The sequence below is a fragment of the Myotis lucifugus genome, unplaced genomic scaffold (assembly GCF_000147115.1).
Source record: "Myotis lucifugus unplaced genomic scaffold, Myoluc2.0 scaffold_692, whole genome shotgun sequence".
Taxonomy (NCBI): Eukaryota; Metazoa; Chordata; class Mammalia; order Chiroptera; family Vespertilionidae; genus Myotis; species Myotis lucifugus.
In genome coordinates this window covers 66,034-93,230 of record NW_005871740.1, presented here as the reverse complement: position 1 = coordinate 93,230, position 27,197 = coordinate 66,034, and the positions used below count along the sequence as shown (strand labels likewise).

At 44.4% G+C, this 27,197-nt stretch overlaps 1 protein-coding gene and 1 pseudogene across 1 annotated transcript in view; one reads left to right on the top strand and one right to left on the bottom strand.

Annotated features, from left to right (window-relative positions):
* Nucleotides 1–20,091, bottom strand: part of SORD (sorbitol dehydrogenase) — a 34,421-nt gene extending 14,330 nt beyond the window's left edge. The window contains 5 exon segments of the mRNA XM_006109643.3: nucleotides 1,540–1,670; nucleotides 1,672–1,700; nucleotides 5,767–5,931; nucleotides 9,664–9,697; nucleotides 19,913–20,091. Of these exon segments, the coding sequence (XP_006109705.1) occupies nucleotides 1,540–1,670; nucleotides 1,672–1,700; nucleotides 5,767–5,931; nucleotides 9,664–9,697; nucleotides 19,913–19,975 (422 nt within the window). The 5' untranslated portion in view covers nucleotides 19,976–20,091.
* LOC111823802 lies at nucleotides 16,574–16,718 on the top strand (annotated as a pseudogene).
* Nucleotides 20,092–27,197: the final 7,106 nt, after the last annotated feature.

The window sequence follows — 27,197 nt, the reverse complement described above, 5'->3', positions numbered from 1 at the left end:
CTGAGTTTACCAAGTTTAAGTAACTTGTTCAAGGTCACGCTGTTGGTAAATGGCAGAGATTAGTGGTTAGTTTCGAGCTTTACCTCTTTGTTCTTCTGCCTTCAACAAAAACTTTGTTTGGTGCCCTGAGTTGGAAAGGGCCCAGGAAAGGTGGTTCTGGAACCACTTGCTAAAAGGTGGACTCTGCCCACAAAACCTGTTTTCTTCTAGAGCAGGTTTGGATGTTGACTTAATTAAACTCATCATGAGGTCTCCGGCCTGTGACTCCTCTCAAGGTTTCCAGTGGGTACTTGAAAACTCAGATCTGTCAGACTGCCCTTGTGATTGGCATCAAGCCTCCATCGGACAAGCCCCATCCTGGCTGACAGCGCCACTGCTGGGGCCGGGCTAGGGTGGGAGGAATCAGAAGGAAAGTGGCACAGCAGCACCCCAGAGCTCCAAGGGCTGGGGCCATGTAGGAGGTACAGCACTCTGCTTCTGCCAGCCAGACACAACTTCTCACCCCGAAACCATTTTGAATGTTGGGGTCGTGCAGTGAACACAAGGCAGGAGTTCAAGAATCACAGCTTGACTCCTGGTTCTGCTCTGTGCCAAGTCTGTTAGCCTCCTCCTGCCTCTGCTAACTCTTGCAATAAACTGCTCAACTGGGCCCTAGCTGGTTTGGTTCAGTGGATAGAGCATCGGCCTGTGGACCAAAGGGTCCCAGGTTTAATTCCAGTCAAGGGCACATTCCTTGGTTGCAGGCTCCTCCCTGGCCCAGGCCCTGGCTGGGACTCGAGCAAGAGACAACCAATCTATGTGTTTCTCTCACATTGATGTTTCTCTCTGTCTTTCCCTCTCTCTTCCACTCTCTCTAAAAACCAATGGGAAAATATCCTCAGGTGAGGATTAACAAAAAAGTAAAAGTAAATAAATAAATAAATAGACTGCACACCTGGTGCCTACCTCCTCATTGTCCTCGCGGAGTAAGGTAAGGCGTGCAAAGCACTTACTAGCACACGGCCCGGCACATAGTAATAATAACTGTGACTTTCCATGCATTGTCTTATTTAATCATCTGAAGCAGAGGAAGGTTAAGTCATTTCCACAAAGTTACTCGCTGGGAGGGAGTGAATCCAGGGCCCCAAAGTCATGTGCTGGCTCCTTGCCAGGCCTCCTCAGTAAGCCCCCCACAAGGCCACTGCTGTTAAAAGTTCTCCCTCCTGTAGCTGCAGTGGAAACCAATAATGGAAGATGAACCACAACAAGTTATCACCAGGATGGCTGGAAAGGAGTGACTTTAGCGACCATTTTCTATTGCTGCTCTGGGTGAGGGAAAGTTAGACTGAAAGACTAAAACCAAGCACTGTGAGTCAGTCTTAGTGCTTGTCAGGCTGCCCTCCCTCCGCCCACCCAGGAGAGCAGGCCCACTATGGAGATGCCTCATGTCTGGAATTAAGTGCTAAAAAGAACCAAGTCACCGCAGGAAAGTAGAAGAAAGAACACCAAACAAATGGAGGGAGAGAGGTCCCAAGTGGCAAGGCTGGGCTGGGCACTAACTTGTAGCAGAAGTTGGCATCGTGCTTATAGAACCGGCAGAGGTTCCCATCATCGGGGGGCGTGGCACAGAAGAAGATGGTTGGTGACAGGTTGTATCGGCCAATCTTGCAAAATTCATCGATTTCTCGGGGGAGCACCAGGCTCGATGGCAACACGATCACCTGGAGAGGAAAACAGGAGCAGGCACAGAGGTGCTGTGAGGGGCACAGGCTCATGGGCAGATACCAGAGAGGAATACCCGGGGTGTCCTAAGCAAGCCCAGGCCGTTAGCGCTTTCCAAAGGAAACACAGGACACAGCACAGATACACACTGGGAGAGAATGACCATCCCACTTCTCCACAGATGGGGTCTGGCTTGCCCTTTTACTAACTCATGGACCAGACCCAACCTTCCCTCCAGCTCCCACAGCCACTTCCCAGCTTGGGAAACACAGAACCAGTCCCATCCTAAGGCAAGCCAGCTCCACTTCCCGTGTCAAACTGCTGCAAAAGAGGTAGCTAGTGTGTGGAGTTTGCAGACACTTTTTTTCTTGACCTGTTTTGAAAACATGGGGCAAGGCCTTAACAAAAGCCATACAGTCTGGTTGTGTTTAGACAATAACTAGGAATCAACTGATTCCTGGTTAGCAGAAGCATTAAGGCAAACGACCTGCAGAGGCCTCCGACTCAGGTACAGCGGAGAGTGACACTCAGGCTTGTGAACCACCGGCTCTATGGTACTTCTACTCTATGTCTCACTGGGTCTGCTTGGAAACCAAGCATTAGAATTGCTAATCTCTCTTATCAGGAAAAATTTCAAGCACATCGCAAAGTTGAAAAACCTGTGCAGTGAACACCCAGATATCTTCCACCTAGATTCTTCAATTAACATTGAGCAACATTCACTTGATCACATACCCATCCATCCATCCATCCCTTCATTTCAAAATAGGTTGCAGACATTAGTACACTTTACCCTTAAATACTTCAGCCTGCATAGCTGAAGGTAGAGTTCAATACTTGTTTATAGTTGTTTTTCAAGATAAAATTTTGATGTTGATGAAATGCACAAATGTTAAGTGGATCACCAGATAAATTTTGATGGATGCATTCACCTGTGTGATGTGAACCCCTGTCAAGACACAGAACATTGCCACTGTCTTGGAAATGTCATTTCTTTGTGTTCCTTCCCAGTCAATCACCACCTCCCCCCAGGAGGGGTGTACTAGTGGTATTAAGGCCCTCCTGAGCCTGAACAATGTGCTGTTAGCAGCCAGAGAAGAGCCCTGGGAGGTCTGCCTTTTACTAAGCGGTGATACATTAGGCCATTTCTTGTGTTTTTGGGTTAAAAATACCCAGAGAATAGTGTAGAGTCCAGGTATGTAGTTAGTGCTCATTAAAATAGTGTTGGTGGCTGGGCTGGTGTGGCTCAGTGGTTGAGCATCGACCTATGAACCAGGAGGTTGAGGTTTGATTCCCAGTCAGGGCACATACCCAGGTTTCAGGCTCGATCCCCAGTGGGGGGCATGCAGGAGGCAGATGGTCAATAATTCTCTCTCATCATTGATGTTTCTGTCTCTCTCTCCCTTTCCGTTCCCCTCTCTGAAATCAAAAAATAATATATATTTTTAAAACATAGATGGCCTGCCCTGACTGGTTTGGCTCAGTGGATAGAGCATTGGCCTGAGGACTGAAGGGTCCCAGGTTCGATTCCGGTCAAGGGCATGTACCTTGGTTGCGGGCACATCCCCAGTAGGGGGTGTGCAGGAGGCAGCTGATCAATGTTTCTCTCTCATCGATGTTTCTAACTCTCTATCCCTCTCCCTCCCTCTCTGTAAAAAATCAATAAAATATATTTTTTTAAAAAGATAGATGGCCTGATTGTATATAAATTAGGAATTCTTCCATGCCTTAGATTTATTGATTCTTTAATATTTATGTTTAAATTTTATAAACAAGTATATCAAGAACTACTCAAGGAGTGGTTTTATTCTTTCTAGATTAGTTGATTAGAGCTTTAAGTCAAAGTTAGCAAATGAAACAATTACATAAAAACTTTGTATTCTAAAAGACGGTACCCACAAAAATCCCTGTGACCACTAAGATGTGATCTTCTACCTGTATGTCTCTTCCTTCTATGCCCTCTACTTTCTCCGCTGCCCAGTGAACTTTCTCCAAATTATGCTTTTAGCGTTGACAATGAATTCTCCAACTTAGTATTCAAGATCTTCCATAATCAGGTGGAGTTTATATTATTCAGTTTTGTCTTCTAATTATTATTACATAATAACAACAATAATACAACTCGAAGTTGTATGGTGCTTTTTAAAGAGGGACTTTTGTACAGATTATGCAAATTATCATCCCTACTAACTGCCCAAGACAGAACCTCTGCTCTGAGCAGCACAGAGTTTATTAACAACAGATATAAAACTCTTGCCTCCATAATTTTATTATGCTGTTCCTCTTAACTGGAATATTAGCTTCTGATCTCTTCAGAAATTCAAATACAAAACCTTGCTCAAGTCTCCACATGCTGGGCAGCCCAGTGACTCTGCACACTTTTTCTAGTGTCAGAAAGACCAAGGCAGGCATCCTAGCTCTAAGGCTAACTAGTGTGTGACCCCAGGCAATCTCCATGCTTCACTTTCTTCATCTGGAAAAATAATGCCTATCTTGTAGAGTTGTTTCAAGAACAAAGTAAGTAATTTTATGGGCAAGTATTTAACATGGAGAATAACAATATTAAATCAATAAATGTTATCTGTCTTTTCAGAATTATTATTGTGGGTTTTGTTTTGTTTTTGTTAATCCTCACCCAAGGATATGTTTCCATTGATTTTTAGGGAGTGGAAGAGAGAGGGAAAGATAGAGAAACACATCAGTTGGTTGCCTCCTGCACTCGCCCCAAACAGAGCCTGCAACTAAGGTACGTGCCCTTGACAGGACTCAAATCTGGGACACTTTGGTCTGCAGGCCGACGCTCTATCCACTGAGCCAAACAGGCTAGGGCTCATAACATTACTGTTAAATGTCTGGCTCAAAGACAGACCTACCTCCTCCATGAACCTTCTGGACACACTTGTGTCCATGACAAATCCCTTTCTTTGAACTTCTAGAGCCCATTCTTTACTGGTTTCACCACTTCACCCTGTGGGCTTGTTCTCTAATTGTTGGTATATATATCCTGATGTCTGGTCTCCCCAAGTAGATCAAAGCATCCAAGGATCTGATCTTCTCCTTTTTCTATAGCCCTTAAAGCACCTGGTACAGGCTGGATCTATTGTCGACACTGACTAAGCACCTGTTATAACTTAAATTTAGAGACACTCCCTTCACCCCCCCCCCCCCCACACACACACACTTCTTGTTATGACATATATTTAGAGACCTCGTCTCACAGGTGAGAACCAATCAGTGACTGTTTAGAAGCTATGAACCTTCCACATTGGAAGAACTCTGCAAAAACTCAGGGGGTTTCTCAACTTTACCGATGATGGAGGGCCTGACTTAACATTCCTGAATGAGACACACATCTAGCTTCTTCAGAGCTGGTCTATCTCTCCCTATGTAACTGGGCTCAGAGAGCTTTCTAACTAACATAGGACGGCACCTCCTACCAACCTCCCCCTTCCTCCAAATAATCTGACATTATCTCCAGACTATACAGTGGCCTCATCAGGAAAGGAAGGTTAAACCAACAGCCAGCTATGCTAAGACAGCTTGGATTTAATTCACTGTGTTGGGGAATATATCATAGTCTGCCTCAGCCAAGTATTCCTCCCTCTGAGAGCATGATTCAAGCAAATCTAGAAACATATTGGTGGTTTTCTAGTCATCCAATAAGATCAAAGATTGCTTTGCAGGCCCTGGTTGTTAGTATGTGGAGGCATATTGTGGTTCCTGGGCCTGGAACGCTTTCCCCACCCCGGGACCTGGCTTATTTCTTACTTGCCTGCTTGGCTTAATTGTCCCTTCCTCAGACAAGCCAGGGGTCTGAGTAAAATACACCAATTGCACCCTGTTTTCTTCTCTGCTGTCCTCAACACGATTGTAATTAAGTAACTATCTGTGTGTCCCAGCTCTGTCTCCCACTGTGGAAGGTTAAGGTCCACGTGTTTCAGGACCAAGGCTGTCTTGCTGACTGTTGCATCCCAGTGTTTAACAGGGAGCCCGGCCCGAGAAAGCCTGCATAGACATTGGTGTTGAATGAATAAATTAGTCCACTAGCTGAAGGGCTTTGCTCACCTTGTTGTAGGTGCTTTACCAATGACCCCACTTTTACGACTGTTCCTGATGCTTCATGACCCAGAACCATTGGCTTTTGCACAATAAAATCCCCAATTCGACCATGCTGCCAGTAGTGGACATCTGAGCCGCAGATTCCAACGGAATGCATCTTCAGCAGCACCTCTGATAAGAAAAAGGAGACGGGAGAAAACAAGTGAGGGCGGGAACAACCCTTCTATTACCCTGAGGCGATTCTCTAGATCAGTGGTTCTCAACCTTCCTAATGCAGCGACCCTTTAATACAGTTTCTCATGTTGTGGTGACCCCCAATTTCATTTTACAAATTGAACATAATTAAAGCATAGTGATTAATCACAAAAACAATATGTAATTATATATGTGTTTTCTGATGGTCTTAGGTGACCCCTGTGAAAGGGTTGTTTGACCCCCAAAGGGGTCGCTACCCACAGGTTGAGAACCACTGCTCTAGATGAAGGAGAGGGCTTGGCTTCAAAGGCCAGGTACACAATTTAGGCCACAGAGGAAGGCAAGCTAAACAGCAACCCTGATTGAGTCTTGCAAGGCAAGAAAGCTTCCACAGAGTAAAATAACTGCATATGAAGGTTAACTCTATGTGCCAAGTTGGCTAGGCTATGGTGCCCAGTTGTTTGGTCAATCACTAGATGTGGCTGTAAAGGTATTTTTCAGATGTGATTAATACTTAAGATATGGAAACAACCTAAGTGCCCATCAATGGGTAAATGGATAAAGAAAATGTAGTACATATACATAACAGAATATTATTCAGCCATAAAGAAGGACATATTGCCATTTGCGACAACATGGATGGACCTTCAGGGCATTATGCTAAGTGACGTAAGTCAGACAGAAAAAGGCAAATACCAAGTGATCTCACTAATATGATATTGTAGAATCTAAAAAACCCAGGAACAACAACAACAACAACAAAGAATAGGCTCACAGATACATAGAACAGATTGGTGGTTGCCAGAGGCAGAGGGTAGGGGATAGATGAAATGGGTGAAGAAAGTCAAAAGGCACAAACTTTCAGTTGTGAAATAAGTCATGAAGACCTAATGTACAGCATAGTAACTATAATTAGTAATCCGGTGTTATCTGAAAGATGCCAAGAGAGTAAATCATAGAAGTTTTCATCACAAAAAAAAACTGTACTACATGAGGTGATGAATGTTAACTAGACATTGTGATGATCACTTCACAATAGATACAAATACTGAATCATTATGTTGAACAACCAAAACTAACATAATGTTGTATATCAATTATACCTCAATTTTTAAAAAACAAATACTCAAATCATTAGACTTTTTGTAAAGCAGATTACTCTCCATAATGTGGATATGCCTCATTCAATCAGTTGAAGTCCTTAAAAAAACAAGATTGAGGTTTTCTGAAGCTCAAGACTGTGACATTTTACCTAAATTTCCAGATTGCTGGTCAGCCCTACAAACTTCAGATTTGTCAGCCCCGATAATCATGTGAGCCAATTCTTTATTTTTTTAATATATTTTATTGATTTTTTACAGAGAGGAAGGGAGAGATAAGAGTTAGAAACATCGATGAGAGAGAAACATCGATCAGCTGCCTCCTGCACACCTCCTACTGGGGATGTGCCCGCAACTAAGGTACATGCCTTTGACCGGAATCAAACCTGGGACCTTTCAGTCTGCAGGCCAACGCTCTATCCACTGAGCCAAACCAGCTAGGGCGTGAGCCAATTCTTTAAAATAGATCTTCCCCCTGCCCTCTGTATACATGTATAATAAATCTATATAACAAATCTCTCTCAGTTCAGTTTCTCTGGAGAACTCTAATACACTGCATAAATAAGATATTATTAGGAGGAAGAAATTTATTAATCATGTAAGAGAAAAAATTGTTTTCTAGGAGATAACTGTTACTAGACAATTAATAGACTATGCCTGATTCTTATCTTACGAAAGGGAGACTGGCAGAATCTAGGCTTGGCAACACTTCAGGAGCTATCAAGCTATGTTTTCATGCCTGTGGTTTTGTTAACAACGGCCGTGTTAATTTAAGCCACTCAAATATTTCAACTGGCATTTCAACCTTCATAGGTTTGACTATAGTGAGATTCGGTGGTATTGTTGTTGTCCGTTTTCCAAGTTGAAAATAATAATGCTACTGAGCCCCTTTGTTAAAATAAGTCCTAAAGGATTACTGGCCTAGTCTGACTGAGATGACCATGTTACAAATATCTCCCTGAGAAAAACAAAGAGACCTACAGCTGTGCTGTGCACTCAGGTGTCTTACACTGTCCTTGCCACCAACCTGAGGTGATCCACCAGGTGTGGCTCTGTAGAACTTTCTCCACTTTTGGTTTGGGTGAACATAGTAAGAAATGGCAGGCTGAGTTCTGAAATCTAAGGTAGGGAAAGTCATTTGAGTTAGGAAAATTATTTCAGAATTTCCTCTCTTGAAGTTACCAATTTGTAATAAGAGGTTAAATTCGACTTGCTAGCCCGGCTGGTGTGGCTGGTAGTTGAGCATCAATCCATGAACCAGGAGGTCACGGTTTGATTCCCAATCAGGGCACATGCCCAGGTTGTGGGCTCAATCCTCAGCAGAGGGTGTGCAGGAGGCAGCCAATCAATGATTCTCATCATTAATGTTTCTCTTTCCCTCTCCCTTCCCCTCTCTCTCGAATCAATAAAAACATTTTTTTTAAAAAAAAAAACTGACTTGCTAGAACTCTAGCTGAAATGTACCATTGTTTCCCCTTCCAATTCAGGGACAGCAAGAGGCAAGAAAGTGAGAGCAGAATGCTGCCTCCAGGAGAAAAGCAGTACCAGGATCCTTTGAGTCAAAGGCAGCCCTTGTTTGGCCACCTCTAGAATCAACACCAACTTTCTAGGACACAGTGAGCTGTCTCTTTCACTTCTCTAACAATGATATCTTGGTGAAAACACATAAGTCCTAGATATACATTACTTGCTAAATACTGATAGAAACAGCTCTTGTCTGTAAACCAATAACCCAACTGAACTTTGAGTAGCAAAGCTCTGGGAACTCCAGGAACGCTTCCTTCAAGCTGATGTTCACCCAGGAGCTACAGTTGTGGGGTTAGGTGGGACAGCACATCCCAACTCAATCAAGGACAGAAAGGGGACCTGACTGACTGGATGTGAGATCAGCTATCTGTAGACACCCTGCCCCTTGCTCTCAGCCTTACTGACAGATCACCAAGTGGAAACTCCAGGGATGGGAGGGATTGGAAAACTGTCAGCAGGGATCTGCCTTAGTCAATAGGGTGGCATGACTTGCCCAGGTAGACACCACCCAGGAAATATGTATGTCATTTCAGCCACAGGCTTGCACAGTGAGAGGCTAGAGTGGAACAAAGGTGGTGGAACCCTGCCCCAGTGTGCACACCCACTTTCGGCACCTGGATGATTAGGGCAGTGGGGCAGGGTTCCATGCAGCCCCTCCCATCCCCACTGGACAGGCCCTGGACTTCCTGGCATGATACTCCCTTTTCTGACCAAAACATTAAGTTCTGCAGTCTCATTCCTTTTCAAAATTTGGATTCTGCCACCCAACTAGTAGCTTATCGTGGGTATAGAGTATCCCAAGGTCAAAAGAACAATTCTGCGTTTGGTCCATAAGATGTTTTATGCTCAAAAGTCAGTAGTCTGATATGGTAACTTCTCATTCTACCACTGTCTGTTTTATTGCATCAGCCAAGTGGAGTGTATCTAATTACACTGTGGACAGTGGATGAGGTGGAGCCTAACAAAAGCGTAGCTTTAAATAGAGGCAAAAGTATAAATTGTAGCAGAAGAGGGTGAGGGAGCAATGCCCATGTGACTCCAGGGGAAATAAGAAAATATGTTGAATATCCCAAGGACCTACCATTTGGGCCTGGTTCAGGAATAGGGTAGTTCTCCTAAAGAAAATGAAACAGAAAAATCATTTAGCATGCATCATAAATTTACCTTATGAACATTTTCATTTTTAAAAAAATTAAAGTGGAGTTTCATTCAAATGTTTCTTTTTAGAGTTAACACAGGCTCAGGCCATACCATTGCTGGGCGGCTGCCAGAGGGGCTACACTGAATAGTGCTGCACTCACATCACTCAACGATGCACTTTGCCTAGGGCTCAAAGAAAAGTATGCTGTATGCATCCCCAGGCGAAAGGATGTTTGGGCTGCCAACTAGATTTGCATTCCTTATCAGCGCCTTCTCTCCTGAAAACACACTGTTAGATACAGATTTGTTTGGTCTGGCAAACTAGGGCAGGGAAAGTTAGAGGGTGTTTCTAGCAACTACATGAGAGCAGCTCCAAGGGCTGAAAAAGTGTGAAGCTGCTCTTTTCCCTCTACACCAGGGCACAGACCAACACTTGGCCCTCTCTTTCAAAACACCCTTTGTGGAGTTTTAGAGGTCCTCTGGGAATACATGGGACCTGTTCACAGGTTCAAAAAGCAATCTGATTATTTCCGTGTTCACAGCTATTATTTATTTTAGAGAAAGGAAGGGAAAAAGAGAAAAATTGATTTGTTGTTTCATTTATTTATGCATTTATTGGTTGATCCTTGTATGTTCCCTGACTGGAGATCAAACCCACAAACTTGGCATATTGGGACAATGCTCCGACCAACTGAGCTGCCCAGCTAGGATACAGCTATTATTATTATTTTCCCTCAATGTCATCTGGCTAGGAAATTCCTGGTGATGAGGAAGGACAGTGAGTGGGCAAATCCAAGTGGTTATTTTATTAACTAGAGGCCCAATACACAAAATTCGTGCAAGGGTAGGCCTCCGTGGCCCCGGCTGCCTCGCGGCCCTGCCCCCCTCCCACAGGTCATTCCAGAAGGTTGTTCTGCCATCCGGTCTAATTAGCATATTAGCTCTGTGGTATATAGGATTCTTTGAATGCAGCCTAAAAGAGGAAGAAGGGATATGAAATGTTCACAGCACCTGCTATGTGCCAGACAGTGTTCTGTGCTTTACACACATCATGGCACATGGTCCTCACCATAGCCCATAATTTGCAGATGAGAAACCTGAGGCTGGGAAGTTCAATAACTTGGTCAAAATCATACTGCCAGAGTGGATATATCAGGGCTAGCCTGCTTCAGTGCATCCCACTGCACCCCCAAGGTGGAATATGCCTTTTCTCCTTCAGGGGTGGTGACGCCAGGAGCCATCTATTGGGCGACGAAGGAGGTCGGGGCTGGGCCACACACAGAGCACTCTGGGAGGGACACTGCTCAAAGCTTGTCTGCTGAAAGCTTCCCCAAGATGCTTTCATAGGTAGCAATACACAACATGGGGCTCTTTAGCTCACAAGATAATAACAAGACCATGCCTTCAATCTCTTCAGAACCAGGTAGAGTTCTGCCCCAAACCTGGTGTTCTTATACTGGTTGAATATCTATTCTCCCTAACAGTGTTTCCAGGGAAGGTCTGAGGTTCTCGCGCATCTCAGATTACCAGCCCTTTCTGTTGAAGTAGCTCAGTGCTAATTTGAACTCCTTGCCTCCAGTGAAACAAAGCCCAAAGTGATCATGCTAATGCTGACCAACTGCTTTATATCAGGTTCTGTGCTAAGTGCTGTACACGCATCACCTCGTTTAACCCTCGCAGCAGCCTATGTGGTACCTTCTGTTATCATCTCATTTTCCCTATGATAAGACTGAGAAGGGTGAGACTTAGCAAACTGCCCATGGTGCCGCTAAGGCAGTAAATGGTGGGGCTGCATCCAAAGCAGCCTGATGTGGGCAGAGGGGCTCATGGCAGTTTTTCATCTCTTCGTAATTTAAACTGGCTACATCTGCAAGGAAGGAAGACAGACATGAGGGAGGGAGGGAGGGAGGGAGGGAGGGAGGGAAAGAAGCGGGCAGAGAATCCATTTAGAAATGGGCAACTCAGGATAGCTAGCACCAAAATCTTTTTCAAAGAAGTTGCTGGTCCCACACCTGACATTACACAACAACAAGAACTGCTGTATAATTGTTTCAGTGATAGTGAAATTTTTTAAACTGCAGGCTAAAACAGGCCTTCATTTCAAACATGGAAATGCACCCCATTCTGCCCCCTAAAGGCACTAGTAGGAAACTTCGCAGGTATGGAGGAAATTCCTCAGCATACTTTTCGTAGCTTGCCTCCAGCCAGGCTAGGCCTGAACACCCCATTTGAGAGTGGAGAGGGGGTAAGATTCCAGCTCACAGCAACTGTTGGGCACACCGAGCAGGCCCTGGGTGTCACTAGACATTACTACCACAGGTATTTGCTGGAGTTAACAGAGGGGACCAGCTTTGACCTTCCCACAGGAGCAAGACTGCAGTGACCTTCCCAGACACTAGGGGGTGCTGCGCCAATAGCCTGGTTTTTCCTTAGCAAAACACACTTTATGATGAAGCAATTATTATTTTTTAAATAATTATTTTTAAATATTTTTTAAATATTATTTTTTATTGATTTCAGAAATGAAGGGAGAGATAGAAACATCAGTGATGAGAAAGAATCATTGATTGGCTGCCTCCTGCACATCCCACACTGGGGATTGAGCCCACAACCCAGGCATGTGCCCTGACTGGGAATCAAACCGTGATGTCCTGGTTCATAGGTTGATGCTCAACCACTGAACCACGTCGGTTGGGCTTTATGGAGAATTTAAATACCTTTCCCCACAAATCAACTTTCCTTTTATGCCCTTTTTCTTGCTGACTCTCATCACCCTTACAACTCAGCTTGGCTCCTGACTCCCCTCTCAGCAGGAGACATGCCACCTGAGCACAAGACCATGTTAAAGATCAGCCCTTAAGTTTGTAAGTATCAGCCCAAGCTCACAGAGCATTAGGAAGTTATCACAGCATGGTTACTAACAAAACCTTGCTTTTTGTTCATGGTTCCTTGTTTTTTGTTGGTGATGTTGGCTACAATCCTGTTTACTCAATCTCCTTTTCTTTCTCAGGTTTTGATGGTGATATTCTTTCATTTATCCTATTTCCCATTTATCAAAGTTCCTTAGCTCCTGATATCTGGAACTTTCACTTATTCCCAAGGCCCAATCAGGCACATTCAAGGTTTCCTAAACCCAATTTCTTATCTGTGAGTGATAGTAGCAGGAGATGAGTTGAGTAACTGTTCTTTATTGTGGTTGTGTCAGTTTTCCAGCATTTTTTCACTTTAAGTCATAAATAGTTCACTGCTGGAAGCCGATCCACCCTTGCTGCTTGACGCAGTCGCTGCAGGGAAGAAACATCTGCACAGCTTATGTTCCAAGGGACCTGGCGTATATGATATAAGTTTGCTCCCCCTCTTAAGCGCTATGTGTTTTAACCAGGACCACCTCCACAAGAAAGGTTGTTTCCCCAGGTTAGGGATTAACAGGACTAAGGAAGAGAATAAATCAGTAAATCCCCCTAGTGTTACAGAAATACCATGTACTACTTATGAAGGACTTGGACTAAGACTGTTGGCAATAAATTTGGGACTTGTTGGGCCCACATCCCCAGGGGTCTGCACACCAGGGAAAGCACCAAAGCCTATATCCCTGGAGACCCACCGACACAGGGCAGTCCCAGGGAAGGCAAGTAGCGGGGCTGGGAGGACATAACCTTTGCTGGGTAGGATAAACTCCTTCAGTCACTTCCTTTTAGCTTATCAGTAGAGCAATAGAATAGTGGACCTTGGAATAGCCCTTATAATGGAACACAGAGATTAACCTACACAAGATTAAAATCAACAGAACTAGATAGAGACAGGATTATGAAAATGAAACTAGGAACTGTAGAAGGTTTCCCGAAACATACCATGATGTAATTATAGAGGCATGCTTATGGGATCAAATAGTATAAATATAGATGATATAGAACAATAAAGAGAGAACCCAACCATGCTGATCAACTGAACGCTGCCTCTGTGTCCTTCTTTCTTCGCCGACTCCGTCCACACCTTTGGGAACCCCTGGACCTGATGGGGCTGGACCCCAACAGTTCACATACATAATTCTTCCTTCTATCCCCTTGAGGTCTTCCCATTTTTCCCTCTTCCCTTGACCCCCTCCCCCACCCCCACCACCTGAATAAATCATGGAAATACTGGGGGAACATGTAATCACCTCAGGTGCCTCTAGCATCCTAAATGTTATCTTGCCTTTCCTAAATATAGTTTCTCAAATTAGCCTAAATATGTTTCTAAATATATCTTAATGGTCCCCTTTCCTCTACTTCTGCCGGAACATCTGAGTTCACACCCTCTGTATATTTTGCATGGGGTGTAGCACTGGCCTCAACATGAGAAGAAATCAGAGGAAGGTGCCTTTTCCCTCCTCCAGCCAACCTGAGTGGTGCAGTGCAGACTCTAGAATCACCTGTCCATGTACAAACCCAGGCTCCCTGCCACCAGCTCTGTGACCTCGGGGTAATTACATAACCTCTTTGTGCCCTGAATTTCATCCTCCGTTTAATGAAGATAATCATAAAAGAGAGTGCCCAACTCAGAGTAAATAGACAGCTTGTTACAAAAGAAAACCAAAGTTCTTTTTCTATAATTAGTTCCCAGTATGGTTGAACCAGCTCTGGACAACCTTGTTCTTTTGAAAGGGCAAAGTTTTTATTGTTTGGGAGAAAAGTTGTATTTCCCTTGTTTTCTGTCTTTTAAAAAAATATTTTTATTGATTTCAGAGAGGAAGGAAGAGGGAAAGAGAGAAACATCAATGATAAGAAAGAATCATTGATCGGAGACGGCCCCCACTGGGGACCGAGCCCACAACCAGGGCATGTGCCTTGACCAGAAATTGAACCACGACCTCCTGGTTCATAGGTTGATGCACACTGAGCCATGCCCAGTCGGGCTGTGTTTCCCTTGTTTCCATGTCACTACTAGAGAACTTGACTGCTCCTTTAAAGGCTGGGATATAGTCCCCAACCAGTTTGGCTCAGTGGATAGAGCGTCAGCCTGCGGACTGAAGGGTCCCGGGTTCTATTCCAGTCAGGGGCATGTACCTTGGTTGCGGGCACATCCCCAGTAGGGGGTGTGCAGGAGGCAGCTGATCGGTGTTTCTCTCTCATCGATGTTTCTAACTCTCTATCCCTCTCCCTTCCTCTCTGTAAAAAGTCAATAAAATATATATTAAAAAAATAAAAATAAAATAAAATAAATAAAGGCTGGGATATGGAAGAATGTGAGGTTAAGACGCCAGCAATGTTTTGGGCTTCATTCTATCAATTGTAAATAAGATGTAAAGCCACACCCCCTGCCTCCGAGTGAGGGGCTGCAGGCAGGGCTCGAAGGTGGTCGTCCATGCCCCAGGTCCTCAAAGCCCACCTTCTCCCGCCTGCCAGGTCTCCTGTCAGCCAGTTGGCTGGCTGTCCTGCACACTTAAGGAAAGCAGAGCAGGAGGCCTTATTTTTGCTCTCCTGCCCCGTCAATTTCCCTCCCTTAGAATGCCTAAAGGGTGTTTTGAGGGTGGGAGGAAAATCCAAAGGTTTCCCAGTTGGCCATTTTGTCATAAGAGGCTTTGTTCTTGGCATTGGTCCTGGCAAATGGGATCAAAGTAGAAGGGTCAGACACGCTCCCAAAGTCCACCCAGCCAGTCTCCAGCCCAGGCTGTCAGTGCTCCAAGCCTCCTGAATTCTCAAACTCACTCTGTGCTCATTTGCTTACCTCCCAGGAACCACTTCACCACTGGGTGATCCCTCTCCTTCTTCAAGATCCCACATGAGATGAGAAGTGAGGGGAAAGAGGCATTTGGGATGACTTCCTAATTCCCGTGGGAATTGGGGGAGATTTAGGTTTGGATGTGTTGGGATTGTGGTAAAGGTGACCCCTTCCTCTCTGAGCTTCCCCAGCACCTAAAACTGAATCCATGCAGGATGGGTAAAGGATTATTTAATCCTCAGCTGTGATAAATAAATAAGCTTGAAAAATAATTTCCTCCTAATTCAAAACGTGTGAACATAACCATACATGAACTTGCTAGACAATTATTTTTTCTTTTAGGTACAAAAATGATTATTTATTTAGAAAGAGAAATAAAACCACAAGGAATCACAAATGTTAAGAAAGCTGATAGTATGACAAAATTCAAAAGACAGAAATAATAACAACTCATGGAACTCATTAATGTTTAAACTTGATCCTGACACCTAACTGTCTCTGCTCTTTATAATTAAACATCAACCCATAATCCTAAAATTATTTTCCCTTTAACTTGTTCTCTTCACATACAGCTAATTATAAAACATTCAGGCGTGCATCAATGCCTGGAGAGATATATGTAAATTCTATAGATAACTCTCCATGGTATTCAGCTCCCTGGACACCAGGACTGTGTTGTTCCTGTTCTCCCTATCCAGATGCTTGTGCCTAAAATCTGGTAGAGCTGGCTATCAGGAATAAGGGAGATAAGTGTTATCAGTATGGTCCATGAACTTTTATTGATATGTGATACAATATGTACATAAGCTAACAGGAGCTTTAGAAATGTTTACAGCATTTTGACATTACTGTCACATCCAAAGGTAGCAATACAAATAAACTGGCCCATGGCCAATTGAGAGAAAAAAATAAAATTGGTCCATCTCAGAGAGTTTGTGAAGCACCAGGCCAGTGTGGCTCAGTGGTTGAGCATTGACCCATGAACCAGGACATGGTTTGATTCCTGGTCAGGGAACATGCCCAGATAGGTTTCTGGCTTAATCCCCAGTCGGGGGGATTTAGGAGGCATCCAACCAATGATTCTCTCACATCATTGATGTTTCTATCTCTCTCCCTCTATCTCTCTCTGAAATCAATAGAATCATATTAGGACCCCTTGGCAATGGGCAAGGAGACACCTGACTGGTGGTGTTGCTCTTATGTCAATCAAGGACAAAGCAGATGTATAGTCCTTAGTTCATCCTAGCTTGATGGCTGTGTTGGTGGCCAGAGCTGTTTCATGCCTGAAGCACATTGAAACAAATAAATAAATGCTCCGTCCACAATTTAAAAAAACATAGTGGGGGAAAATAAAAGTTTGCGAAGCATTGTGAGGACTGAGTATTCTAAAATTCTCATAAATATAGAAACTAACTCATGCTTTGAAGTTCACGTGATCTGAGATTAATCCTTAGTAAATAAAAGCCAGCCTAACTTACTTGATTTAAGTAAAACAGACATGTCTTTTTTTTAATCTGGGTTTTACAGAAATAAGTTCATGTTAATAACTGACTTTGATGTCTATGAAATATTTCTAGAGGTTAAGTGATTTTTTTAAAAAAGAATAGTGGAGGCTATGGGAAACCCAAGAGTGTGACTTGGTTCTTCCCTGCTCCCCGACTTCCCACTTTTCGGGCTTTGCATTCCTCCAGACATCATAGTGCACTTTGATGAAGGAATGTAGGAGTTAACATTTTACACAATGGCCAGTGTTTGATAAATAAAAGTCACTTCAAGCAAATGCCAAGTTTTTAACTGCTTGCTTTCACAGCAAGCTCCCAGGAGACAAAGACTTGAGATATTGTTCTTTAGAAAGGACATAAAATAAAAGAAACTCTCCCACCTCATTGACAGGGACCTTATCAGGCGCCTAACCATGGACATCTACCCGTCTCTGATATCACCTCTGCCTATAGGGGACGTCAAAGACTCCTCCAGAATGAGAAGCTGCTGACATCAGAGGTAGGCAGCTGTCCCAAGACTTATATGGATTGGCATTGAACTCAGAATTCGTTATCTGATTGTCTTTACCTGTTTGCTAATGTTATTCATACAAATACCTATACTTGCCCTTTGGATTTTTCTATCTAGTTCCACTGCTTATGATTACTGAACATATGTAAAATAACTGTTAATATTCTTTTCATGGCTTATGTAAATGTTATACTAGATGCCAAACACAGAAAAATGAGACAGAAGGCAAACCTTGGGTCATAATGTTTCAGAGAACAGCAATAATCTAGAGTGCTTTTTTTCACAACGAAGGCCATAAGACCTGACTGCTTTCCATTGACCTGCCTTTCCCTTTTTGGGAAAATTCCACTCCAACTCGTATACCGTGATTATGGTATTGCCCCGTCCCCAGTGGTCAAGACAATGTAGATACTGAGACTTCCTAGGAACAAGCCTTCCTAGCTCTGGGAGACTGACCACACTATCAGAACAAAAGTTTGGTCATCAATGCATCCTTCAGATTGATATGTGACCAAAAGGGGAAATTGTAAATGAAAAAGGACGTCTATGGAAAGTAACCTCACAGGGTGATGTGATCCTAAATTCCTAACTGGGAAGGTCATGGTGAATAGTCACACCGCAGGTATATAACTTCTTTTTAAATATGTTTTTGTTGCCCTAACCGGTTTGGCTCAGTGGATAGAGCATCGGCCTGCGGACTCAAGGGTCCCAGGTTCGATTCCGGTCAAGGGCATGTACCTTGGTTGCGGGGCACATCCCCAGTGGGGAGTGTGCAGGAGGCAGCTGATCGATGTTTCTCTCTCATTGATGTTTCTAACTCTCTATCCCTCTCCCTTCCTCTCTGTAAAAAAATCAATAAAATATATATTTTAAAAAAATAAATAAATAAATATGTTTTTGTTGATTTTAGAGAGAGAAGGAGAGAGAGAAACATTGATGTAAGAAACATCAGGCTGCCTCTTGCACACCCCCACCAGGGATGGAGCCCACAACCTGGGCATGTGCCCCAAATTGAACCAGGGCCCTTTGGTGCATGGGACTACACTCAACCAACTGAGCCACACCAGCCAGGGCTATAACTTCTTTAGTAAAAGGCTTATCTTTGCCTTAAGTAAGCCCTGGCCATTCTTTCTATGCATCTAGGTTAACACACCTTTGACATACACTTTCAGACCCCCTTCTTCTAATATATATCCACCCCTTTCGGACCTCTCCTAAAGCAGACCACCCTCAAGAGAGCACAAAATCTCATTTCTTGTTCCCTGGCATATGTTTTTTGGATGTTTCTTACACCAACACCTTCAACAATCAGCTCAAGCAGCATCCATCTCTAGGACCTCCTTCCTGGGCCAAGGGCCCTTCCCTGTGAGGCTTTACTCTCTCTGACCTCCATCAAAGCCCTCACACTGTTTTATTGTTACTGCATCTGTCTATCCCCTAGAGCAGACAGATAGTTAGGGGCAGTGTCCTCCTCCTCTCTGCGTACCCAGCTGAGTAATCTGCTGAGTCTCTCCAATCTCCATCCTGGTGAAGCATGTTCTCTTTGAGGGGGAAGGATGTGTTAGGGAGCAAAAGGGATGGCTGGCACCCGTCCCACCTACCCACTGCCATCCTAAGCCCATCTGAGATGGACTTTGTCAAGGCAGCCCTGGCACACTCCCAAAGCTGACTTTGCAGCTCCCCAAACTCCTAAACTTTGGCCTCAGGAGCCAGGGAGCAAGCAGAGGCATGGTCTGGGTGGAGGAGAAATATACATAATCCTTTTAAAGGGACAGGGAGCAGGGTCAGAAAGAGAAAAGGCTGGAAAGTGAGACAGATGTGGACTAAGGGAGGTAAGGAAGAAAGGAGTTTTATAGACATCGAGACTTTCAAGACCCAGGAGTCTGGCAGAGGCACAGGGAACGCCAGGAGTCCTGGGGATGCAGGCTTGTGCTGGAAGGAAAGCGGGGAGGAGCTGAGTACCTAGTTAAGTGCCGGGCACTCTCCTGATCATAATAATCCTGCAAAGGAGGTTTTATCAGCTCCAAGCAAAAGGGGTTAAATACGAGCTCTACAGCTTTTAAATGTCCCCCTGCCCCCCCCCCCCGCCCCTTTCTGCCCTGCACTGTCTGCCCAGAGAAATTTAGGGCACGTCCTAAGTCAGGCAGCCTCCCGGTATCCCTGCTGAGAAGCGCACTGACAGAGGTGTACTAGCAATCATCTCGCAACCTTCCCGGGCTCCAGCCACGTGCCGGCCTCGGGCTCCGGTCCGGGAGGCGCGCGCCACGAACCCGGCCCTTCGCATCACATGCCAACCGCCTCCCTCCCCCTCCCCCTCCCCCTCCCCCTCCCCCCAACATGGTAACCAACTAGGATCCGAGTGGCCGGGACCCGAGGAGCAGGGCCGGGCCGCGCTGGAATTGGCGAGCGGGCCCACCTGGGCTCCAAGGCCAGAGGGCAGGGTCGGGCTCGGCTCCCCACTCCCCTTCCCGTTTTACCAGGCGCAGGTCCCCGGGTCCGTGAACCACCAGAGACAGGTTCTCGGGCTTGGCCGCCGCCATGTCGCTCTTCCCTCCGGGGTGGAAGCTGCAGCCCGCAGGACGCTTGGAGGTTCTGGCGGCTGCCCGGCCGAGGGTCGTGGGTTGGAGGCTGGAGGCCGGGTTTGGACTTGAGCGAGGCGGCGCGAGCGGGCCGGGGGCGGGGCTTCCTCGTCCCTGACAGCCTGGGCGGGGCTAGTGGGAGGGGCCAGCCCTCCCTCCCCCCGCTTCCCCCTCGCTAGAGCCCCTAAGGCCTGACAGATGAGGTCTCTGGGAGAGGAAGCAGGTCCGCAGCCTCCATCTGCTGCACACCTTTCTGTCAGCCTCACATCCAATCAGACATTGCTGCCTTCAAAGCAGCTGGCACAGGCAACAGCCACCGGACCGGTGTTCCCAACTTGAGCTGCAGAAGAATGGGGATGCGCCATGTGAGGCAGGTTCTGGGATCAGCACTGAGACGCTGAGAGCTGAAGTCTAGATCTGAGGAGAGGCCTGTGGGTCTGTAGATACCAGGGAGGCTGCCTGACTTCAGACGTGCCCTAAATGTCTCTGGGCAGACAGTGCAGGGCAGACCCAACAGGCGCCTCACTGATGTTGGCCTGGTGTCTCCAGCATCCAGCAAAGCACCTGGCGCAAGAAGGAGTGAATGAGTGAACGGGTACATTAGTGTAGAGAAGCTGTGAAATGGAGAGCATGTGAGATCTTGCTCCCTGGCATATGTCTTCTGCTTGACTCAAACTCATAAAAATTCTCAAAAAGAAGAAACAGCTGTGAAATGGAATCTGTGAGCCTCTTTCTCCTCCCTGGCTCTACTTCTTATGACAGAAGCAGGATTTCTGCCTAAATTATTCCTTCAAGCCTCTCTCCCCTTAGAAACAGTGAAGTTTTATTCTAACCGGAGAGAGCTGCCCAATGGACAGGCCGAACTCCCTCCTTTCAGAACAGCACGCAGGGTTTCATTCCCTATAGCCTCTTTTCCAGACACTCTGCCAGCTTCTTTACCTCCTCCAGGAGCTTCCTCCAGCCCTTCAAGATGAGTCCATTTGGCACTTACTGCATGCCCACATATGGGACCCCGCATGTGCTTTCAATCCTTCCCCAATGCACTGGACGCCCACTGACAGGCAGGCCTCATTTCTTAAACAGAACCTGGTAACATGTTCTGTAAAGTATAGGAGCTCAAAAATTTTTTTGATGATGAATGTGGATCAAGCTCTAGAACCTCAAAGGGTAAGTTGATAGGTTTCTTGAAAATTTGACATTTTTTAATACTAAAAAATGTAAGTTGTTATTATAGTATTTAAACAACTTGTTGTGACATGTCTACATAATTTCCTAACAGAGACCAGCATTCACTGTGGTGAGGAACAGACTTTTCTAGGCATTTTACTGAATGAGGGATAAAATGCTGGCTTTGCCTCTGCTGGTGGCCTGCTTGGCACAGCTTCTCTGGATCGCTGCCTGCGTTTCCCAAACAGCACAGCACTATGAGGCACTGTCTCCACTGAATACAATGTTAATGTAAAAAAACATTGAACCCTGTAAAGAATTTTTTTGAGTTTATTTGAGCCAAACTGTCAACATATGCCGGGAAGCAGAACCTCAATGAGTTGAGATAATGTTCCAGAGAATGGCGGGTTACATCTGTGTTCATACATTGCAATCAAAGGAAAGGGACATAGGTGGGTTACATGAAATCTAGTATTGGTGACTAGAGAGGCGGGAGAAAGCAAAGTGGGGGGGGCAACTTCTGGGATTGGATAAAAAGTAAAATGATAGACACAGACTTAGGTGGATGCAGGAACAATTAACATGATAATGAAAGAATTTGTGGTATCTGTCCTGGCTCCTAGCACATTAGGTTGTGCCCCAAAGGGTCCAGAAAAAGGGAAGTTACAAGTTACCCAGGACATTTCAAAGGGTTATGTTATTATAGATGCAAAAAGACAGATAGGCTCAGTTAAGGTAAAGGTTGACCTTGTCAGTGAAAATACCGGCCTAAGATATAACCACGCACCATAACTGCTTTTAGTTAACGTTTAATTTCAGACCATCCTTTGTGGTTTTAGGTCTCTGAGTTTGCAAGATTGCCATGCAGGCCTCCCCTGAGCTTGTCAGGTTAGCATGGGGCCCCTTTCGTCCACAACAACTTCAACAAGTTGTCAATACATTTCTGCTATGAAAACTTATTTGGAATTTAGAAATTAATTTACGGGATGCATATACTCTGGGGTCACTTATCTAGAAGAAGGGAGACTTTAGCCCAGGGAACATCTTATCTTAGACACTGGGTTACTTCAGGTCTGAATTATGCCGTGTACTAACAAGAAATCTTGATTTCCAGATTTCTCCATTTGGTCATCAACTATTTAATTATCCAAACCCAGTTATTTACAACAAAAGAAACAAAAACAAACCAAAAAACAACCATGCGATTTCTTGGAAATAATGTTACCAATGAAAGTTAAACTATAGGCTATGGATAAGATGAATGAACTTCCCTAAGCAACTACTAGTAATATTGTCACAGAATAGTAAGAAGCTAGGAAAATTCCAAGGCAAGCAGAATAGGGAAACTAAGATAGTTAAACAGCACTTTGCAGCCACCTATAATGGTTTGCACTTCTCCCCAACTAGAGGGGAAATAGCTTAAATCACCCTCCTCAGGGAGACGGATAACAGAAATTCAAGTATCTTATCTCTAGGGAGGAAAGGTCAGGAGGTCCTGGTCCAAACCTCATGACCAGCAACCTTGGTACTTGAGTTCTGGCTAGGAAAGAATTCAGAGCCAAGACCCAAATTGTAAGAGAACATGTATTTGGTAAATCACAGAGGTAGAAGAAGTAATTGCTAGAAGAAATGGGCTTAGGAAACAAGTTACAGCGGTAAAGGAAGGGCCCTTGGAGCTTGGGAGTGAGTAAGCTAACAGTAACGTGCCTGGGGAGTGAGGGGGGAGGAAAAAGCACAGGCATGCATCCCGGAGGGAGACTGCACTGGGTCCTCCATTCTAAGGGTTTTAAGGGTGGAGTTGGGGGGGGGTTTTTTGAAAAATTTTTTCCCCCCGGTGCACATTAGAATCACCTGGGAATCTTTTTAAAATCCTGATTTCTGGGCCTCATCCCCCGAAATTCTGTTTCTTTGTTATGGGGTGGGGCCACAACATTAGTAACAAAGAAACAGAATTTCTGGAGGATGAGGCCCAGAAATCAGGATTTAAAAAAGATTCCCAGGTGATTCTAATGTGCAGCCAAGGTTGAGAACCACTGTCCTAGAACCGTGGTCGGCAAACTGCGGCTCTTGAGCCACATGCGGCTCTTTGGCCCCTTGAGCGTGGCTCTTCCATAAAATACCACTGCGGACGCACACGTACAGTGCAATTGAAACTTCGTGGCCCATGCGCAGAAGTCGGTTTTCGGCCTGGGCGAGTCTATTTTGAAGAAGTATGGTTGATATTTGGCTCTGTTGACTAATGAATTTGCCGACCACTGTAGAAGATCTCAATAGATATTCAGTAGCTTTCCAGATGTGTCCATTGAGGGTTGTAGTCTCCACTGATTGATTGGGGAGCACCAGGGCAGGGGGTCATTATTCAATGCAGCTGGTCCTAATTTCAGCTGTAGCTGGTTTTGTTGCTTATCTGGGCCTGGAGCTGAAATACACCTGAGACACAGATCTTATCTCTAGGGAGGAAAGGTAAGGGGATCCTGGTCTAAATTGCATGACCAGCAATATGCTAGGGGAGGAAAAGTCACCCTGGGGGCTAGATCTCATCCTACAATCGATTGTGCTTTGCTAGGCACCTGGGGCTTTCCATCCTGGTGACCTTCTGTACCTGCCCCTTGTCCTTGCTCTGCTCATGTCTGTCTAACTGCCTACAACACAACCATAATTATGATGAGGGAGATGAAGAAAAAGGTAAGGATATCATGAATTATGCAACAGGGAATCCTAGTCCAGCTTGAAAGCAAGGGAATATTGCCCCCCAAAAGTGACATATGAGCTGTACTTGAAAGTTTTGGGTAGTCATAACAGTGGGGCAAGGGAGAGAGAGTGTGTGTTCCAGGCTGAGGGAGTCCTAGAGGGGGTGGAGACCATCATTAAAAGGCAATAGTGTGGCAGGGCCACAGTGAACAAGGGGACCCAACCCAAGGATGCACATAGGTCTTCTAGTGTTTCACATTTTTGGAAATGTGGGAGGAGTGCAGGAAGAAATGTAGTGAGGTAAGGGAGACTGAGTACAATGAGGAGGATAACCTCAGGGAAGGGCCAGTGTGGGGTGTAGGAACCTGGGTAGACTGGAAACAGCATTTGCTCAGATAAGAAAAGAGCTACAGAGATGGGAGGTTGGTACATACAGGGTGATTGATAAAGTAAGTAAATATATGAAGGATGATGAGATTGTGGATTTTCACTGTTGGAAAAAGGAGGTACAAATATGGAAAGAAAAAAACAGAATGAAGCTTGTGTGGTGTTGCATAAAATTGAACAGATCAGTGTAAACTCATGGTTTTCAATGTAAGATAGATAGACATAGAAATAAATGTAGGTCTAAATATCTGTATGTGTGTTCACATAAATGCCATAGCTCTGTCTACTGAAAGAGCTTGGAAACAGTGATATCTGATAGCAAAGAGCATGTCTAGCACCCAAATCTTGGTTCCTAAATACAGTGGGGCCTTGACTTATGAGTTTAATTCATTCCGTGATGGAGCTCGTAACTCAAATTACTCGTATGTCAAATCAAAAAGTGAACGAGTGAGACACGTGATGCTGGGCTGATCTTGTGTTGTTCACTGTGACGTTCGCTGCGCCAACTAGCAGTGGGGTATCTGAAGCTGGCTCGTAACCCGAATTTTAGCTCGCAACTCAAAGCAAAATATCGGCCGAGAGACAGCTCGTATCTTGAAAAACTCATTAGTCGGGACACTCGTAAGTCAAGGCCCCACTGTAATATTCTCCACTGCAAGGAATGACGGCTCCTTAAAGAAATGACTTAATTTAGGTCTGGGACATGAAAAGTACAAGATAAAACTGGTAAATCTTATTGTGCCAGAATAGGCATTCTAAGAATCATGGAACACATAAGAGACCTACTGGCCAAATCAGAGGCATTTTGAGCACAAAAAAAACAAAAAACAATAATAGTAACAGATTATAACCTATCCTATATAATAAAACCCTAATATGCAAATGGACCAAACATGCAAATGAACCAAACAGCAGAACGACCACTCACTATGACACGCACTGACCACCAGGGGGCAGATACTCAATGCAGGAGCTTCCCCCTGGTGGGAGCGCTGCTCAGCCAGAAGCTGGGCTCATGGCTGGCGAGCACAGCAGTGCTAAGGACCCCTTGGGGGATGGCTGCCTGCCAGCTTAGGCCCACTCCCTGGACATCCCCAAGGCCGGCAGGCAGACATCCCCTAAGGGGTCCCAGACTGTGAGAGGGCACAGGCCAAGCTGAGGGACCCCTCCCCTAGTGCACGAATGTCGTGCATCAGGCCTCCAGTTGAATATAATAGGAAATCACAAGACCATACTGAGAAAAATTAACTAATTAATCAATTAAAAGTATGACAAAGAATGAGTAGTTACATAATGCAGAGTACTGCCTACCCCACAAAGCATTTCTTAATTACACAGGGAAAAAGAATAACTTTATGGTGGAGAATCCTTGGGTATACCACCTTAATAAAGTGAGCAAAGTTAATATCATCAGCCATGGGACAAATTGAAATCATGTACCATTTGATAGGAAGCAATGAAAATAAAACAGCATTATTACTGAGATATTCATGCAAAAAACAATGCATAAGCAGATTCTAATTATGAGAGAATATTAGATAAACTAAATTGAGAGACATCCTACTATAATTGGTCTGTAATCTTTAAACATGTCAATGTCATGAAGTCAAAGAAAGCCTGAGGAAATGTTTCAGACTAAAGGAAACTAAAAAGATATAACAACCAAAGGTGACACATGACCGTGAATTGAATTCATATCCTATAAAAGACACTATTAGGGCAATTGGTAAAATTTGAATAGGGTCCAAGGATTAACTGGTAGTAATATTATATATCAATGTAGGAGTGCAAGAATAAACTTTTTTGTATAGTACTTGCAACTTTTCTATAAATAAAAATAAATTTGAAAGAAAGTTCAATAATGTATTTGCCTTTATAAGAAAACAGCATAAAGCAGAGATAAAGAAAAAGTTAGGGAAGCAATAGTGAAATATTAGGGGAAAAAATGAAATGTGAACTTGGAAGGCCTCAGGAAGAAAAGTGAAATAAAACAAAGCAATTGAAAAATAAAAGCAAAACCAGAAGTATCACAAAGAAATAAATATAGCCCTAGCCAGTCTGGCTCAGTGGATAGAGCGTCAGCGTGTGGGCTGAAGGGTCCCAGGTTCGATTCCGGTCAAGGGCACATGCCCACGTTGTGGGCTTGATCCCCAGTAGGGGACGTGCAGGAGGCAGCTGATCAATGATTCTCTCTCATCATTGATGCTTCTCTCTCTCTCTCTCTCTCTCTCTCTCTCTCTCTCTCCCTCTCTCTCTCTCTCCCCCTCTCCCTTCCTCTCTGAAATCAATAAAAATATATTTAAAAAAGAAAGAAAGAAATACACCAACAAAAAAAGTGAAAGACAGAGGACAGGATTGAGAAAAGTAAGTAAAATGAAATGAATAAGTTTAAAACGAGAAAGAAAATGATAGATATGGAAGACAGGGCAAAAAAGATTCAATGTTGCATAATGGATTCCCTTATGAAAGCAGCCCAAAATTATAGAATGGAAAGCAATTTCAATGTATCATTTCAATAGAATCATTCAAAAATAAAAATGTTTGGATCTACATATTGAAAGGTCATACTATGTCCAAGGGAAAAGTGGAATATGAAAAGGTCACACTGAAGAAGCTTTTTGCTTTGATTTCAAAGATAAATAATTATTTGTTTGGGCCTTGGCCAGGCAGCTCAGTTGGTTAGTGTTGTACCAATACACCAATGGTTAGTGTTGTACCAATACACCAATGTTACAAGTTCAGTCTGGTCAGGATACATACAAACAGCAACCAATGAATGCATAAATAAGTGAAACAACAAATCAATGCCTCTCTCTCTCTCTCTCTCTCTCTCTCTCTCTCTCTGCCTCAAATCAATCAATAGTCTTCTATCTACACTAATAAAAGAGAAACATGCAAATTGGTGTCACTCCGCTACGCCCATCAGCCAATCAGAGTG